Below are 19,915 nucleotides of genomic sequence, written 5' to 3' on the forward strand. Positions count from 1 at the left end.
GTACACTGCTGTTAGATTTCCAGAAGCCAGTTGATAACATGCTACATCAAAGATGGATGCAGAAACTTAAAGCTTGTGGTGTAAGGGGTAACATATTATCCTGGATAGAAGATTGACTGGCACAAAACAGAGAGTATGCATAAATGAGTCTTTGTCAGATTGACAGGATGTAGTGAGTGGAGTCCCGCAGGGGTCTGTGCTGGGGCCTCAACTTTTTATAATTTACATCAATTACTTAGATGAGGGGAGTGAAGGCATGTTTGCTAAATTAGCAAATTAGGTAGAAAAGTATGTGTGAAGAAGACATAAGAACTTTGCAGATGGATATGGATAGATTAGGTGAGTGGGCAAAAATCTGGCAGATGAAGTATAATGTGGGAAAATGTGAAGCTGTTCACTTTGTTAGGAAGCATAAAACAGCAGAATATTACTAAAATGGAGAAAGACTATTGAATTCTGAGGTGCTGAGTGATCTAGGTGTTCTCATGAATAAGTCCCAAAACATTAGCATGCAGGTCCAGCTTATAATCAAGAAGGCAAATGGAATGCTATCCTTTATTATAAAAAGAATTTAACATAAAAGTAAGGCTGTTATACTTTAATTAATACAATGCATTGGTGAGGTCACATCTTGAATAATGTGTGCAGTTTTGGTCTCCTTATTTAAGAAAAGATATAAATGCATTGGAGGCGGTTCAGAGGTGGTTTATGAGATTGATTCCTGGAATGAGCACGTTATTTTAAGAGGATAAGTTAAACAGAGTGGGCTTGTTTCCACTGGAGTTTAGAAGAGTGATGGAAGTATATAAGACCCTGAATGGTCTTGACAGGGTGGATATGAAAAGGATGTTTCCTCTTGTAGGTGAGTCCAGAATTGGGGATGCACTATTTTAAAATTAGTGGTCATCCTTATAGGACAGAGATGAGGATTTTTGTTTCCCAGTGGGTTGTGTGACTTTGGAACTCTCCGCCTCATAAGGCAGTGGAGGCGGGGTCACTGAATATTTTTAAGGCAGAGGTAGATGGTTTCTTGTTAGGCAAGGGAATCAAAGGTTATCAGGGTAGATGGGAAAGTAGAACTTGAAACATAAATAGAATAGCGGAGCAGGCTCAATGGCCTACTTCTGCTCCTTATTTGTGTGTCCATACACAGTGTAAATTGTTGCCCCCTTTGAAATTTGTCATTCCTATGTCTCTTCTCATAAGTATAAGGGAAAAAGACATGGCTGATTTTTTAAGCTGATTTAATATTAATCGGGTTATTTTAACTGACCCCATAAACTGGAATATCTCAGCCATCCAGAATCTGACCTAATAAATGTAATGCCTAACTGATTTGTAACCTTGTACATTAGGAATATCATATTTCATAACTGATCTTGGCATGCCAATGACAGAATCCTGCTAACATACCGGGAGTTGAAGCAGAGGCATCTCAGGATGACATCAACTTTATTCATGTTGTGATTGTTTGGAGCAAACCAATACTCAATTTTACAACTTTAAATGGGCCTAATTTAAAGGGTTTAAACTAAGGAAGAGGTTAATAATGAATGGCAGTATTCATGAAAACCTTGCTAAATGGCCAAAGGATAACTTTCCTTTAGAACATGGTACGGAGCAAGGAAAATAAATACAGACTATGCAAGAATGGTGCTTTTGTTCCTTTTCCCATCGCCCTCCCATCACACAAGTCACATTCGCTGCAAGACAAATTGTCCCACATCTACATGGAACAGCATGTAATGTTCTTGCTTAAGTGGTGAGTGTTGTTGACCTTACTGAGGAAATGGCTAGAAGACTTGGGCTCAGCTTTGCTAACAATAGTGTTTTTGCATGGTACTTATGATTTTCTTGCCTTTCTATCCTGTTGTGAACTCAGGTTTCTGACACTGTTACACTCAACTGCTACAATAACTCCAGTGGTGTCACAAGTATGAGCTGTTTACATAAAGTATTCAACAACCTATTTGGGACATAATTGAATAAAATTAGGTTCACTATTATTTCTTTTAAAGGGGATATTAATAGTGAAATTTACTCTAAACTGCTGTGCCATGCAGTCGTCATTGTCCAATTATATATTATCTATCCCCACAGTGGACTACTTTGCAAACTTCACTGACCTGTGTTGTTCATTATATAAAATCAAAATATTGTGGATGCTGGAAATTTGAAATAAGAACAGAAAATGCTGGGAACACTCAGTAAGTAGGATAACTTTTGTGGCGAAGGAATTAATATTACATAGAGTCTGCACCGGCTCGAAAGAGCACCCTACCCAAGGTTAACACCTCCACCCTATCCCCATAACCCAGTAACCTCACCCAACATTAAGGGCAATTTTGGACACTAAGGGCAATTTATCATGTCCAATCCACCTAACCTGCACATCTTTGGACTGTGGGAGGAAACCGGAGCACCCGGAGGAAACCCACGCACACACGGGGAGGATGTGCAGACTCTGCACAGACAGTGACCCAAGCCGGAATCGAACCTGGGACCCTGGAGCTGTGAAGCGATGGTGCTATCCACAATGCTACCGTTTCATAGTTCACTCCCTTTCCACAGATGCTACCAGACCTGTTGAGTATTTCCCGCATTTTTTGTTGTTCATTATATACTTTTAGCAATCTGTATCTCTCTCTGAAGGGAATCTCTTTCTGAGTAAAATTTGCTTCCCTATATCCAATTTAATGGCTCGCCTCTGGCATGGAGCAGAATGATTCAGGTTCTCCGACCACCATGATGATTCCCTCTCCTAGTGAGTCTCAATACCAGTTCAGCTGCTAACAAGAACTAGCGAATGAAGCTGCGATGATTCTCCAAAAGAAAGTGGGTAAATCATCTCCTGCCCGTCATGTAGGAAGCATCAGTTAATTCGCACATAATTATTCCCAATGAATAAACATACTGTGTGAAAAATATATTGGGTAGTTTTGGCGGGGAGGAGCGTGTGTTACAAATAATGCGCAACATAAGATAAACGCAATCAAATCACAATGTAGAGTGGCCCGATTGTAACAAAAGTTATATATTTCTTCCGACTTCACTCCTCCGCGGAAAATGTTGGCCAAATTATTTTTCATGCCAGTATCCCTTTAATTGGAAAAGAAGTGTAACATTTTGAACATTTCCCCCATGGGTCATTTTTGAAGGCCCTGGTACAGGAAAAAATATCGGGGAGTTAGATATTCTTATGGGTTAAATTCCGGATGCTTGTAACAGGGAGCAGCCAGATGCTGAAGCACCGAGTCATTGGCAACTTGCAGCAACTCCCATTGAGCGTCACAGTTCCCCGTCTGTTACTGACGTCAGCCTTATTAAAGTCAGGTCAGAACTGCATGGGAATGTAAAAGGGAGAGTCAGCAGCAACAGACTGAAACCCTGGAAGAGAGGCAACAGGAAACGGTTGAAACCTTGAGACGGAGTGGAATAGACAGGCGGAGTTGGAGGCGAGGGCGTCCACAGTTAAGACAGATTGAGACAGGTCGAGATATACAGTCAACCGTGAGGGCAAGGGTGGAACAGCAATAGCTGAGAAAAAAAGAAGCTGGTGCACTCAGCAGGCAGAATCTGGGAGTTAGAAACGCAGTGAGGTTTCAGGCAAGAGCGTACAGTGTCGGGATTTGACAGATACCGACGAAAAACAGCAAGGGAGACAGAGACTAGATTATATGTAAAATTTGTGATTTATACAGATTCAGGGTACAAATACAAACAGACACTGGTGAGTGAGCGCATGTCAGACAGGAGCGTATACGTGCAGCCAGAGGCCGGTGTGAACATTGCAGGAACTGTTGCGACAGGGGCCGATGTGTACAGTCAGTGTGTATACTGAGGGGCTGGTGTTTACAGGCAAGGGTAGGTGTGTGTGGAGTCGGTGTTATACTGAAGTGCTGGTGTGTACAGTCAGGGGCCTCTGTGTACACTGAGGAGCCGGCGTTTACAATCAGTGTGTACACTGAGGGGTCAGTGTGTACAGCCAGGGGTCAGTGTGTACAGTCAGGGGTCAGTGTGTACATTGAAGGGCCGGTGTGTAGTCAGGGGCCAGTGTGTACACTGAGGGGGTCAGTGTGTACATTGAAGGGCCGGTGTGTACAGCCAGGGGTCAGTGTGTACAGTCAGGGGTCAGTGTGTACAGTCAGGGGTCAGTGTGTACACTCAGGGGTCAGTGTGTACATTGAAGGGCCGGTGTGTACAGCCAGGGGTCAGTGTGTTCAGCCAGGGGTCAGTGTGTTCAGCCAGGGGTCAGTGTGTACAGTCAGGGGTTGGTGTGTACATTGAGGGGCCGCTGTGTGCGGAGTCGCTCAGGCCGGAGCCTTGCCTGAGAAGTGAAGCTCCTTTGCTAAAGACTGAAGGGATCGGAGAGACGATGCGGTTCTGGGCCCCGGGCCTGTGTTTCCCGTTCCTGCTGCTCATGGTGACGGTGTCGGGCCGCACCGCCGAGTGGTACACGGCCTTCACCAGCACCGCCTACCTGGATCCCGACACCAACATGACCGTTTCGGCAAACAGCGAGAGCGGCAGGTAAGGGGGGGGCGATAATGTGGAGGGAATAGTGGAGAATGAGAAGCGGAGGGGAGGAATGTGGGAGAGGTGGGGGATCGGGAGGGGAGCGGGGGAATAGGGTAGAGTATGGAAGGGGAGGTAGGGTGAGGGGGAAGGGAGTGGAGGTCAGGGAGGGGGTGAGGGAGAGTGAGCAAGGAGGTGAGGGAGAGTGGGGAAGAGGGAGAGTGGGAAGGGTGGTGAAGGGGAAGGGACATTTTAAGGATCTACCCAAACCGATGGGATCTAACCCTTGCCTTGGAGATATCGGCCGAGCGCCGTTCAGTGCTGGTTTCCACAAACAAGAACCAGACGGAACAGCACTCGTGGGGATCTCCCAAGGGTGCTTTCCCTCTGGGCAGGATAGCATTCTAGCACTCCTGTTGCCATCTGGTCATCCTCACAGTGGCAGTCTGGCACCCTGGCAATGTAACCTGGCAATACCAAGGTGCCCAGGTGGTACTGCCAGCTGGAAGGGGCACTGCCAAGGTGCCTCAACATTTTCCCCCACGCTGTGGCTCAGGGCCGTGGGTATCATGTGCAGGTGTGGAGGTTGGGGGGGGGGGGCTGAAGTCCCCCTACTAGGTGAGTTGGAGATTTTGGTAGTCATGGGGGCGGGGGGGGGGGGGGGGGTAGGGGGCGAGCGACAGTTCAGGACTCCATAAAAAAATCCAATCTCCTTCTGCACTCAGGAGTTCCGGCAAGTAAAGCTCCTCGGTGCAGTAAATGGGACTAAGTGCGGCCTCGTCGGAGCGTTCCCCGCTGAGGCCCCGTATCAAAGCAAATGGGCGTTCAATAGCGTGGTGCTTCTTGGCTAAATGTGCTCACTTCACGACTCTTCCCATTCGGGCCCATATCTCCATTTTCAGCTTTTAGTCAGCCTACATTGCCCTTGAATATCTGCTTTCCCTTTATATAACTGTAATATTTCTTATTGATTTTGATGTCCCTTGCAAGTTTCCTTTCATAATTCCTTTTGGCAGCTCTTGTAAGCTGTGTTGTGACCTTTTGCTGGTCTTTTTACCTGTCCCATTCGCCCAGATCTGTGCTATGTTTTTGCATTTTCGTAAGCCCTTTCTTTTAGTTTTATATTGTCCCTAATCTCTTTGGTTGTCCATGGCTGTTATTTTTGTGAAGTGGATCCTTTTCCTCTCAGGGGTATATACTTGCTCTGTATGTCGTTAAATATTTCTTTAAATATTTTCCACTGGTCTTCAGTCGTTTGACCCATTAACAGATTTTCCCTGTTGACCGTGGACAGTCTCTTTATCATCCTGTTATAGTCGACTTTACCCAAGTTTAAAATTCTAGTATCTGAATTGCGCTTTCCACTTGCAAATGCTGCACTGAATTCAATCATGTGATCACTATTTGATAAATATTTGTGCACAGTTAGGCTACGAATTAAATTTGTCTCATTACTCATAACTAAATCTAATATTGCCTGTCCCCTTGTAGCATCGAGAACATATTGCTGCAGGAATCTATTCCAGTCACAGACCAGAAATTCACTACCTTTCTTTAAAAAGAAATATTTTATTTAGATATTTGCATCAACAAACAATACAAATGAAAGCAGAAGTAAAATTATACAATGTAATAAATAACCCCCCACCCCCACCGCCTTACCCCCTCCTCCTGTCCTGCCATTCTGCTGACAACTCAGTCCTCCTTAAAGAAGTCAATGAACAGCTTCCACCTCCGAGAGGACCCATCAACCGACTCCCTCAGGCTGAACTTGACCTTCTCCAGCCTCAGGGGTTCTGCCAGGTCGCTCACCCACACCCCTGCTTTCGGCGAACGAGTCCCTCCACTCCAGCAAAATTCGTCTCCGGGCTATCAGGCAGGCAAAGGCCAGAACATTGACCTCTCTCACCCCCTGGACACCCGGGTCTTCCGACACCCCAAATATCGCTACCTCTGACCTCGCGGCCACCTTTACCTTGGACATTACATCTGCAAACCCCTGCCAGAGCCCCTTCAGCTTCGGACATGCCCAAAACATGTGGACATGATTTGCGGGCCTCCCCGGGTACCGCCTTCACCTGACCTCTACTCACTGAAAGAACCTACTCATCGTCGCCACAGTCATATGCGTCCTGTGAACTACTTTAAACTGAATAAGACTGAGCCTCGCACACGACGAGGACTCATTCACCCTCCACAGAGCCTCCTCCCACTGGGCTCACGGAGTACCTGGCTGGTGAGAACGGCAGAGTCGCCATTAGCAATGTCTGCAAGCTCGTTCCCCTGCAACAGGCCGCCTCCATCCACCCGCATACCATCCCCTCCCCCACTACCCATTTCCTGACCATAGTGATGTTTTCCACCCAGTATTAATTCATTATATTCGGCAATGCCAACCCCATTTTCTCCTTCTTGCCCCCGCTCCAAAAAAGTCCTTTTGATCCATGGGGTCTTCCCATACAAACCCCAAGATCAGTGCATTAACCTTCTTAAAGAATGACTTCGGGACAAAGCTCGGAAGGTTCTGAAATATGAACAGGAACCTTGCCAGCACCTTCACTGTCTGCACCTGTCCGGCCAAGGACAGTGGCAGCACATCCCACCTCTTAAATTCCCCCTGCAGCCAAGTCAAATTTCACTTGTGTAGCTGTGCCCAACCCCACATCACCTGAATGCCCAAGTATCTAACCACCACCAACACCTTGAACAGCAGCTCCCTGAACCTCCTCTCCTGCCCTCTGGTCTCAATCGGGAACACCTCGGTCTGTCCCATGTTCAATTTATACCAGGAGAACCTGCAAATTCCTCCAAAATTCCCACAATGCCCCCAATGCCCCCCCAATGGATCCGAAATATATAACAAGCCGTCTGTGTACAGAGAAACCCTGTGCCCCACCCCCCTCCCGACACTTTTAAGTGCCATTGCCAATGGCTCTATAGCCAAGGCAAGAAACAACGGGAAATGCGGGCACCCCTGCAGTTCGCAATGTCCCAAACTCATCCGGTACATCCGTGCACTTGCGACTGCCGCCCTATACAGCAACCGGACCCAGTCCATAAACCCCTGCCCGAACCACCCCAGCACCTCCCTCAGATACTCCCACTCCACTTGGTCAAAACCCTTCTCTGGGTCCATCGCCACTGCCACCTCCACTTCCTGCCCCTCCAGAGCATCATAATCAACTTAAGCAGCCTCCTCGCATTTGCCATCAACTGCATCCCTTTCACAAACCCCGTTTGGTCCTCACCTATCACCCCCGGCACACAGTCCTCAATTCGCGAAGCCAACAACTTAGTGTCCACATTCAATAAACAATATCAAACTTTATGATCATACTGCTCTGGATCCTTATCCTTTTTCAATATCAGGGAGATGGATGCCTGCAACAGTGGAGGAGGGAGTTTCTCCCAACTCTCCCTCGCCTTATTGTATGTCCTCACCAGCAGGGGCCCCAGGTCCCCCCAAACATTTTATAAAACTCCACCGGGAACCCATTCTGGGCCCGGGACCTCCCCTGCCTACATCACCCCATACTCTCCCATCACCTACCTCAACCCAATAGGGGCCCTCAATCCCTGCACCAGCTCCTTGTCCAGCCTGGGAAACTCCAATCCATCCAGGAACTGCCACATTCCCCCCTTCTCGGCTGGGGGCTCCCGACGCATACAACCACTTGTAAAAATCCTCAAACAATCCATTCACTTCCGCTGGGTCCAACACCCTTCCCGTCCAGTCCTTCACTCTACCAATCTCCCTCGCCGACTCGTGCTTCCTCAGCTGGTGGGCCAACATCCTGCTCTCCTCTCCCAATATTTGTATATTACCCCCGGTACTCTGCAACTGCCCTACCACCTTCTCCGTGGACGCCAATCCAAACTCCATCTGGAGCCTCTGCCTCTCCCTCAACAACTTTGCCTCCGGGGCCTGCGAATACCTCCTGTCCACCCTCAGAATATTTTCCATCAGCTTTGCCACCTCTGCCCGTTCCGCCTTTTCCTTATGTGCCCGAATCAAAATGAACTTCCCCACCCTCCCAAACCACCGCCTTGAGTGCCTCCCACAGCGTGGAGGCCGTGACCTCCCCGCATATCGTTCAGCTACAGGTACCCCCGAATGGCAGCCCTCACCTGCTCACACACCTCCTCATCTGCCAACAATCCAACATCCAGCCTCCACTTCGGCCGCTGGACCCCACCCCCCTCCCCCCGGTCCATTCGCGAATCCACCCAGTGCGGCGGGCTAGCGCGCAGCACTCCAAACTTCACCCCCTTCTTGATGAGGACAGCCTTGACGTGATTAAACCTGGCCCTCCTCTTCGTCAGCTGTACAGCCAGGTCCTGGTACACCCACAGCTCGTTCCCTTCTCAGGTGCACCTATTCGTCTGCCTCGCCTACCGAAGAATCTTCTCTTTGTCCAAGAAGCGGGGCAACCGCACCTTCTTTGTGGGTTGCCCACCAGAAGCCTCCTCATTAATGCTCTGTGCACTCGTTCGACCTCCAGGGGCCTCTGCCCCATCAGCTTCTCTAACAATTTGGCCACATATTTGCTGGCCTCCACTTCTTCGATGCCTTCGGGCACCCCACAATCCTCAAATTTTGCCTTCTGGAGCGGTTTTCAAGGTCCTCCACCTTCTCCTTCAGCTTCTTTTGGGTCTTACCCGCATTACCCCCACCTCGGCCACCATCGAGGCCAGCTGCTTCTCGTGCTTCCCCACCGCTTCTTCCAGTTTCTGGATTGTCCGACCCTGGGACTCCAGCCTCTGCTCCACTTGCTCAATCCCTGTTTTAGTCGGCTCTACCAATTTGGCCAGTTGCTCCAGGGCCTCGCTCCTCCCCTGGCTGAACTACTCATTTAAAAGGCCCACCAGCTGCTCCATTGACACTGGGAAGGCAGAACAGACCCTTTGCCCTCTCCCACCTTAACCTGTTGCGCACCTCGAAGACTCTCCTGTTCCAACAGCTCCCTTCTTCCCGATTCACTCCTAGTTTGTGGATCCATCCTTCAGCCACACCAGAGGAGTTGCACCTTCTCCTGGCGCTCGCACCTCTTTCCATCCAAAATGTTCACCCCTCAGATGGGGAAAGGACCGAAACATTCCACTTTGAATGAGAGCTACAAAATGTGCGACTGTTCACTCCATGGCCACCGGAAGTCAACTCACTACATTTCTGAGAGGTGCTTGTCTGCTTCTCCCAATCTAGTGTAAGTTGAAATGCCTCATTAATGCTTTTCTGCCTTTGCTGCACACTTGCCCAACTTCTGCATTGATGCAATCTAACACCTCAGAACTACTACTTGGGGGTCGATACTCAACACCCATTACAGTTTTAGATCCTTCTTTGTTCCTCAATTCCAGCCATATGGTCTCCACTGGATGCTTTCATCTCATTATACCATTGATCATCCCGCATACACCATCCCCCCCCCCCCCCCCCCACGACCCCCTCTGCCATATTCTCTTTTCCTCCTATAAACTTTATAACCAGGCTGACCATCCTGCAGCCATGTCTCTGCAATAGTTACCTCATCATAATCTTGAATTTACATTTGTGGAAGGGTGTGGTCGGGGGAACGGTGAGGGGGAGTGTGAAGAGTGAGGGAGCCAGGAGTCGGGAGTGATAGGGGCAGAAAGGAGAGGGCTGGGGAGGAGGAGGGGGGGGTGGTGTTTAGGGGACAGGGAGAAGGTAGTGAGGGGTTAGAAGGGTGAGGTGGAGGCATGTATAAAAGGGTAGGGTGGGGGAGAGAAGGGTGTGGCGCAGAGAGGGTGGAGGATCATTATTGCGGTGAGAGAAGTGGGGAATCAGTGTGGAAGTTTGGTTTGGGGAGGGTTTTGGGAGATAATGTGTGGTGGGTTGAGAGAGGTGGTTAAAGGGGGCAGGTGGGGAGGAGTGTAAGTTGGGGAAAGAAGTAAGGATGCGAGAAGGACAGAGATTTGAGCGAAGGGAGAGGTGGAAGGGTACTAGGGAGGAGCCGGGTGTAAGGACAGTAACAGAACAAGTGTGGAAGACAGGCGAAGGGAATGCCATCAGGAAATGGGGAGGCCCAGGACAGCATGAAAGTGGTGCTAATGCATTAGGTCGGGGGGCAGTAAGATGTGGATGGGGGAAAGGTGGTCGGGGGGTTGGGGGGGGGGGAGATGTGGATGTGGGAAAGGGTGGAATGGGTGCAGACTGAGGGAGGGGAGGGAAGTCTGTGGCGAAACAAATAGAGTGATGGGGAGAGAGGACAGAGAAGGGAAAGGGTGTGAGATGAAAGGAAGGAGGTTTATGCAAGATGTGGCATAATTATTGGATGTGTAGGGACTGTAGGTTGATGGGAGTGAAAGAAAGAGGAGGGAATAGGTGGGGGGACAATGGGGATCAAGGATGGGGAAGATTGGTGATGGGAAGTGAGAGAAACTGATTAATTTTTATCTGAGAGAAATGGGCGGCACGGTAGCACAGTGGTTAGCACTGTTGCTTCACAGCACCACGGTTTCAGGTTCAATTCCCGGATTGGGTCACTGTCTGTGTGGAGTCTGCACGTTCGCCCTGTGTCTGCGTGGGTTTCCTCCAGGTGCTCCCACAAGTCCCGAAAGAAGTGCTGTTAGGTAATTTGGACATTCTGAATTCTCCTTCTGTGTACCCGAACCGGCGCCGGAATGTGGCGACTCGGGGATTTTCATAGTAACCTCATTGCAGTGTTAATGTAAGCCTACTTGTGGCAATAAAGATTATATTATATTATTATGAAATTGGATCAGCCATGAGTTTGCTACAGTCTTTGTTCTTGTTTTCTAGGTATGGTGACAGTTCTCCTAAAGATAGTGTGCAGGGAGTGATTGGGATCCCCAGGGCCAACCGGGACCAATTGGGATGTGACCCCAACACGGAATACTTCATACCCAGATCAGGAGAACCATGGATAGCTCTCGTCGTCAGAGGGAATTGTACTTTCAAGGAGAAGATTTTAAATGCTGCAAAAAAAATGGCATCTGCAGTTGTGATTTACAATTTTCTTGGGACTGGGAATGCAACAGTCACCATGAACCACATTGGTAAGTTTTGGCCCACCCACACATCCCACCATAATCATTTGTGGAAACAGTAAAGTATAAATGACAAATCTTGTTTTAAATTGCAGCTTGGTCCTCTAACAAAACACAAAAAGTGCCTCTTTGCTGTAAATGGTGCAATCTTGTTACCAAAAGAATGTGGGTAATTGAGCAGCTTGGTACCACGGGAAATGAATAGTTTTTATGTTGTTGTCATGAGCAATTGTACATCAGCTGTCACTTGACACTGTCAAAGCATCCCATCATAATTAAAAATCAGTAGCGCTTTAGTTATTGTTATTGAGAAGGTTTGAATTGTTTTGTTCTGTTTGCATAAAGATCAGATTGTGTCTCACAAAAAAAATCAGATTGGATGAATTCCTTGAAGTAGTTAGCAACATTGTTCCTTTTCAGCAAAAAAGAACTGGTTCATGATATTGTGAACATTTGTATTTGCAACACATTTATGTTAAGCATTGAGAAGTTACTGTGTATTTGGCCTTGTTTCTGAAATCCATTCTGTATTGAAAAGAAGTGGATGAGAAAATTGCCAAAACGTGAGTCATAACCTTTCAAAGTTCTCTTGATTAGGAAATTGTGACATTAAATTCGAAATTTGTTCATGTCACTTTGTTATTTAAGACGGTTCAGGGAGAGAGAAACTAAGTATCTACTGGCCTGTGAGTTCATCATTAGTTATGGGAAGGTGACTCAAACCTGTCACCTGTGAGAGTATCAGCAAAACCCAACATGTCTTTGTTAAGGGCAAGTCATGTCTGAATAATGAATTTTATGAAAAGATCAGTAACTGTAAAGTCTCAGGCAAGCGACCACTCTGAAGCTATGACTGTAGAAAAGTTTTGATTTATTCTCCTTACTATTTACACCTCCTACTCCTGGAAGGGTCTCCCGCGCCTCGCTCACGTCCGGGCCGGGGTATTTATGTCCCAGCAGTCCTAGGAAAAGGGGGGTATCCCCTCACCCCCACCATCTGGGTAAATCATACTCAGGTGACACCACAGGTACTCTGTGCAGATCCCTGGACCTCCTGTAAGGTTATAATACCACATCCCCACCCCCTCCAAAGTCTGATACATCATCCACAGCACCTCGGTAGCATTGTGGATAGCACAAATGCTTCACAGCTCCAGGGTCCCAGGTTCGATTCCAGCTTGAGTCACTATCTGTGCGGAATCTGCACATCCTCCCCGTGTGTGCGTGGGTTTCCTCCGGGTGCTCCGGTTTCCTCCCACAGTCCAAAGATGTGCAGGTTAGGTGGATTGGCCATGATAAATTGTCCTTAGCGTCCAAAATTGCCCTTTGTGTTGGGTGGGGTTACTGGGTTATGGGGATAGGGTGGAGGTGTTGACCTTGGGTAGGATGCTCTTTCCAAGAGCCAGTGCAGACTCGATGGGCCGAATGGCCTCCTTCTGCATTGTAAATTCTATGAATTCTATGATCCACTTTGCCCTCTACGCCTGGGGTTGTCCATCCAGTGTCCACCGTTAAGGGCTTGGAGGGGTATAATGCAGTGTTTTTTGCCGGGACTCACATTTGTCAACTGACCGCATTTTGGGACCCCTGCTGGCCGACCTGGTTTTGACTGGTTTAGCACAGGGCTAAAGAGCTGGCTTTTAAAGCAGACCAAGGCAGGCCAGCAGCACGGTTCAATTCCTGTACCAGCCTCCCTGAAAAGGCGCCGGAATGTGGTGACTAGGGGCTTTTCACAGTAACTTCAGTTGAAGCCTACTTGTGACAATAAGTGATTTTCATTTCATTTCACCTTTAGGGCAGCACGGTAGCATTGTGGATAGCACAAATGCTTCACAGCTCCAGGGTCCCAGGTTCAATTCTAGCTTGGGTCACTGTCTGTGCGGAGTCTGCACATCCTCCCCGTGTGTGCTCCGGTTTCCTCCGGGTGCTCCGGTTTCCTCCCACAGTCCAAAGATGTGCAGGTTAGGTGGATTGGCCATGATAAATTGCCCTTAGCATCCAAAATTGCCCTTAGTGTTGGGTGGGGTTACTGGGTTATGGGGATAGGGTGGAGGTGTTGACCTTGGGTAGGGTGCTCTTTCCAAGAGCCGGAGCAGACTCGATGGGCCGAATGGCCTCCTTTGTACTGTAAATTCTATGATCTATGAGGACCCACGCTGGCCGACCTTTAGGACCCGCGCTGGCCGACCTTTGGGAGCCACACTGGCCGATCGTCGGGACCGACTCCATATTCACTTTTCCAGTCTATCCTGAGTCAAAGCAATGTTTAGAACACTAAGGTTTTCTTGCCCTAGGCAAGGGAGGGAAAGAAAATCATCTGGTTTTCCTGTTTGCAACCACTATGCTGTAGCTCTTGGTGCATTTAATTTATGCCAGAATTGAGCGAGGACAGGATGAAGCATGTGCAGCTGAGATTGATGTCCTCCTACCTATGAAAATGCATTGTTCAGGGCCACACATAAGATACGCAGGAGGTATTCCACCTTAATGAATCTTTAATCCTTGGTGGAAGGACATTTTGTGCATGATCAATGAAAGGCCTATTTTCTCTGTGTGCTCTCTGCCTTGGGAGCCAAGCACTTATATCGTCTGTTGCAAAATCCAGGAATAAAAGTAACAGACAACGATTCTCACATAGCGCAGGAAGTCGCAGTTCCTTGCTGGGTATTTTCTCCATTGAGGATTTGGCCGCCTTGCCCGACGCCTCCGATTCCGCGGCAAGAACGTCGGCCGATCCTTCCGTGGCAAAAACCTCGGCCGATCCTATCGTCGACCCTCATGCCTGTTAGGACCACGTTACTGTACCCCCTCCCCCTCCCTGGGACTCAAACTGGAGCATGAGAACATTCACCTTTTCAAAATCAAAATCAGGCCACCAGTGAGCTTCACCGATATTTATTTCCCCAGACCAGTCTGGGTTTTGAAACATTCCAATTTTCAAAAGGCAGCTCAACATCAGCTCCACACCCCTGCTTATAGAAAACATTCTGTCCAGTACAAACCACCAGCTGCATCATGTTTATGAATACGCGGGGAACTCATGCGCCGTCCCCTCACGGCGTGACCAGTCTATATTGACTGGCAGAATTGCTTTTCAGAAGACTTTCCAATTATATAGATTAGAACAGAGCTCGTTCAAACCGAAAAGGAAACATGCTGTGAAAATGTTATTTCATTCCAATCTATTGCGAGTGGAGCATGTTTTTTAAAAAAAACTGCCAATGACTGAATAATTTGCTCACTGTCAGGCAAACCCGTGACCAGCGATCGAGTGAAAAATCAAATGGATCCACTGACTGCCCGGTGAATTTGATATTCTGCAGGGACAAGGGAATTAAAAATCTTCCTACCTGGTGCTCAATCAAAGATTCCTTTGTGCTTCCAGCAAAGATGCTAACACCCAGGGGTTGTTGCTATGCTAACTTGCGGGGGGGTGGGGGGGGGGGGGGGGGGGGGGGGGGGGGGGGGGGGGGGGGGGGGGGGGGGTTGGATGGTGTTGTTGGGAAGAGGACAGACTTTGAATGCAGCTTGCATGTGGCAGCTCCGGCTGGTCGCTGAGAGAAACTTGGCGGGTAGCTGGATGCAAGGGCACATGTGCGGGAGTGCTGGCAGCCGCGGCACATCACCTCTGCTTTTCGTATCCAGTTAATGGCTTGTTAAACTCTTGTTCTTCCAGGGGAGGGGCTACTCCCTATGAAATACAGAATTGTTACCGACCGCAGGATCCGTGACCCTTCTGACACCCATCGGCAGGTCACGGTCCCCACTTTGAAAAACCTTAAGCTTCGCTTCCTGGTCGAACATCTGGGTAGTTCATCCGATTGCTGATTGGAGTCTTTACCTTGTACCCACACCATATACGAGATCAGCCTGAATTGTCTTATTATTGTTCCCGGAATCCATAATGCCCCATCTGAAAATCTCCGGATGTAAACGGCGTCGCCTGCAACAAATTCCCTAATGGGCCTGGCTTGCTTCGCTCTGACCTGTTCTTATTGGTTGCGGATCCTATCCCCGATGTCTGGAAAAATGAGGCTCAATCGTGAGCGCAACCAACATCCCATCAAAAGTTTTGTGGCTGCCACCCCGGTGGTAGAGTGCAGTATAGTTGTATGGTAGAACAGGAAATGGGCGAGCCGGTTTCTGAGGAATCCGAAGTCTGTTTTTGCATCCCGAGAGTGAATATCTGTACAGCATGTTCCGCATACCCATTGAGGACATATGATAACGTGCGGTATGGACATGATGGACCCCATTTTGGTTCAGAAAATCCGCGAACTCCAAGCTTGTAAAATTGGTGCTGTTGTCTGATACATGTACCTCCGGGAGTCAACACTGAGATGCTCAGTGGGGTATGTGATGTAGTCGTCGTCATCCGGTGCACGTCCATCCATTTGGAATGCGCATCTACTATAATCAGGTACATTGTCCTGAAAAGGCCCCGCAAAATCTACTTGGAGAAGGGACCATGGCCAGCGCGGCCATTCCTTCAGGTGAAGCTGCTGGGGGGAGCCTTTGGTACTCCTAGCATCGTGTACGCTGTCTTGCCAACTTCTCGCTATCCATGTCTATGCCGGACCATCACACATAGCTTTGAGCCAGCATTTTCAATTTAGAGTCGCCCGGTCCGCTATGGAGGTCTTGCTGAATTGCTCCCTGACCGCATTCGGGGATGACAACCCAGGAACCCCACAGCAGGATGCTGTCCACTACGCTGAGTTCCACCACTGTTGTGGTAAATATCCTCTGGGAGGGCACTGTGCTGGGGCTCGTACAGCAGTCATTTTCAAACCCACAGTGGCCACTCGCGGGCAGGTGTTGGGGGGGGGGGGGTTGGTTGGTGTCGCAGGGCCATACGCTGCTGCATTCCCTATCGTGAGACCATGTGTCAATGTTCCTGATCACTGGAATAAGTGCCCAACGGCACGACCGGCTTTTAAAAATGCCGGCCTCGACGGACTTTCAGAATGCCAGCCGTTCCATGTATGCTTGTCCCCTGAGCAGTGCACAGGCCTAGAGCCTGGCAGGACAGATCACCCCCTCCTGACGTCAGCGCACTGACCAAGGAGCAGATTTTTAAAAAAAATTGCTGGAGTCTTCGTGCCTGGAGAATGGCAGAGAGCAGGTCACGCTCATGTCACATGTTCTGGGCACAAGAGAGATTCCTCCATTTTGCAGTTGCTGGTGTGAACTCCTGAGTCTCTTGTGAACAACCCATGAAGAAGAAGCTGAAATCGGGAACAAAGCAGCATAAAGATGATAACTTGTTATGGGCTATTCATTCTGGCACTGCAAATCAGGATTCAAAGTTCGTGCATGTAATAAGCAGGGAAGTACTGGCAAATGGAAGTTTATAACACTCAAAACATCAAAAGTCTAAGCATGGCGAGTTTGGAGTGAGATCTTAAATCATCAACTGAAGTCATTAACATTGAATAACAAAGCAAGTGAGATCATGAGGACCAAGCAGACTCACCTGTCACATTAAAGGTAAGCGAAAATGGTTGGCCGCGCATGTCGGCCGGCGTGGGTTGCGAAGGATGGCCAGTTGGCAAAAATGGGTCCCGGGCAACAAATTTTGAAAAACACTGCCATATGGCACTATGTGGCGGATCCTGGCCAGCAGCTGGTCTGTCTATGTCCATGCCTTTACTTGGGTCGCAGTCACAGGTAAAGAGTCCATAAAAGGTAAAGTCATGACTACTTTGTCCCATTCTGTCGGCATTGGCGTACTGCAAATGGGTAGTGGGAGATGGCTGAGAGCGTCTCCCACGGGGTAGTGGGGGATTTTCGCCCCTGGGTGATTTGCCAAAACATACTCGCATGCTGGCAAACGGAGAGTCCAACATTGAATGCAGGTGAATGCCACTGGGAGAATTGCCTCATCCCCTTTGAACAAACCCAATAGGGGTCTCTAGTCTGTGTATGCTGTGGACACATGCCATTGACATACCGATGGATCGATTTTACGCCGAACACTAATACCAACCCTTTATGTTTCTGAGCATAATTCTGCTCTGCTGCTGCCAAAGTGCAGGAAGTGAATGCAGTCGGTCGCTCGGTACCATTGTCCATCTTGTGTGCCAGGATGACCCCGATTCCGTGGGGCGAGGTGTTGCACGTAAGCAACAAAAGCTTTGATGTGTTGAAGTGAGTCAGCGGATATGAGAGCGACAGTGTTACAGACTCTCGTCGGTTGTGGCAAGGCTTAAACAACATAATAGGCTACAAAATAAAGCCGAGCAGGAACTCCGACAGACCCGTCTCTGAAAAACTCAATCCATTCTATGCTCAGTTCGAGCAGGAAAGCATCAAACAGCTGTCAACAGCCCCGGATACACCCGTACCCACCGTCACAGTTTCTGAAATCAGATCAACCTTCTTGAAAGTGAACCCTCAGAAGACGGCATGCACTCAAATCCTGCGCAGACCAGCTGGCAGGTGTATTCGTGGACAACTTCAACCACTCCTTACTCCATTCCAAGGTCCCCATCTGTTTCAAGAAGACCAGGATCATACCGGTGCCAAAGAAGAACCAGGAAACTGCCTCAATGACTATCATCTGGTGGCCTTGACATGTCATAATGAAGTGCTTCGAGAGGTTCATCATGAGGCACATCAACCCCATGCTCCCAGAATACCTAGATCCACTGCAATTCATATAGCGCCGCAAATGGTCCATAGCAGACACCATCTCCCTGGCCCTACACTCATCCCACTCGAACAACAATGAGTCAGAATACATAAGAGAGATAGAGAACCTAGTGGAGTGGTGTGGGTTAACAACAACAATTTCTCCCTCAACGTCAGCAAAACTAAAAAGCTGGTCATTGACTTCGGGAAGCAATGTATTGTATTCACCCCACCTGCATCAACGGGGCTGAGGTGGAGATGATTAACAGCTTCAAATTCCTAGGTGTGCACATCACCAACAAATCTGTCCAGGTCCACCCATGTCGACGCTACGATCAAAAAAAGCACAGCAACAGTTTCCTCAGGAAACAAATTCAGCATGTCCACATTAACTCTTACCAATGTTTACAGATGCACCATAGAAAACATTCTATCTGGCTGCATCACAGCCTGGTATGGCACCCCCCCCCCCCCCCCCCCCCCCCTTCTCCAGACAGGATGGTCATTTTATAACATCCACTGAGCGGGGTGAAACCATCAGGCTTCATAACCAGCGCAGCCCAATCTCCAAATTACACCGGGTGGATGATTTCCAACTTCTCCAAATGGTCCAGTTCTGCATCGAGTTTTGATTTCAAAGTGTAGGGAATAGGGCGGGCCCATAAATAGCATGATCGGGCCTCTGTGTCTACTGATATTTTGGTGGAGGCCCCCCGGATGGTCCTGGAATATCCTCGGAAAACATGCCAATACTGTGTCTGGCCCATTGCTGCCAGTGCACCAAGAGACGTTTCAGCCAGTCACGCCCCAGCAAATTTGGGCCCAAACCTCTTATCACAACCAATAGCAAGTTCGCCAGCTGAGCCCCGTATTACAATGGGTCCTCTGAGGTGCCCGCAGTCTCCAATGGTTCCCCGGTATTCAGCGCCAGCCGGGCATTGGTATCTCGTAATGCCAAAACGCATTTCCCTGAGCGACTTTGGTTATGCGTGCGGTGGCTGTTCACTGAATCAAGCCCTGTCCTTGTTGAGAAACCGTTGATCTGGACCTTAACTTGGATAGGCGCCACTCATGGTGCCGAAATGCAGTAAAGGCGGTGAGCCTCTTCTGGTCGGCCACCCTCTGGCATGGTCATCGGGGAAGCGGTAGCAGATGGGCATAATTTCTCGCTGGCATCTGCCCCATTGACCCCCCTCTTGTACCGGCGCATTCATCCCATACATCGGGGTCTCTGGTGTGCGGAAACCACAGCGTTCTTCGACAGGAAAATGTTGCCGTCGGTCCTGCTCAGCCAAAGTGCTCCCCGAGTAGTGGGTGTCCGGAACTGCAGCACAGGAGAGGAGCGCTCCGCACCCTGTTGGGCGACCAAGGTTCAGGACGACTATCCCTCAGAGTTCCCGGACACCTTGTTCTGTGCCCTCCCGGGACAAAGCTATTTTGTTTGCTTTCTTCGGGACCAGATTAGTTTCACCCAACAAACGTTCTTTGGTCGCCCCATCTCTTGATCCCGCAAACCAAATGGTCTCTGAGTGCCCCAGATAATATCGGATCAAACTCACAGGACTCGGTGAGTTTCCGCAACCGACCCAGAAATTCCGTTCCAGGTTCGCCCAGGGTGTTGAGAAACCATGTGGAAACTAAAACGGCAAACGATTAGCTGCAGTTTTGGGTCAAAATGTTGATGACCAGTGTAACGAGCTCCGCAAGCTGGCAGGTGTCAGGTGATTTGGGTAAAGTT

At 48.9% G+C, this 19,915-nt stretch overlaps 1 protein-coding gene across 1 annotated transcript in view; it reads left to right on the plus strand.

Moving 5' to 3' along the window:
• The first annotated feature begins 3,895 nt into the window (after window positions 1-3,895).
• Window positions 3,896-19,915, plus strand: part of LOC119977129 (E3 ubiquitin-protein ligase RNF149-like) — a 69,491-nt gene continuing 53,471 nt past the window's right edge. The window contains exons 1-3 of the mRNA XM_038817758.1: window positions 3,896-4,011; window positions 4,150-4,530; window positions 11,297-11,553. Coding sequence (XP_038673686.1) covers window positions 4,376-4,530; window positions 11,297-11,553 — 412 coding nt within the window. The 5' untranslated portion in view covers window positions 3,896-4,011; window positions 4,150-4,375. The remainder of the gene's footprint in view (window positions 4,012-4,149; window positions 4,531-11,296; window positions 11,554-19,915) is intronic.

This window comes from Scyliorhinus canicula, chromosome 14, assembly GCF_902713615.1.
Source record: "Scyliorhinus canicula chromosome 14, sScyCan1.1, whole genome shotgun sequence".
NCBI lineage: Eukaryota > Metazoa > Chordata > Chondrichthyes > Carcharhiniformes > Scyliorhinidae > Scyliorhinus > Scyliorhinus canicula.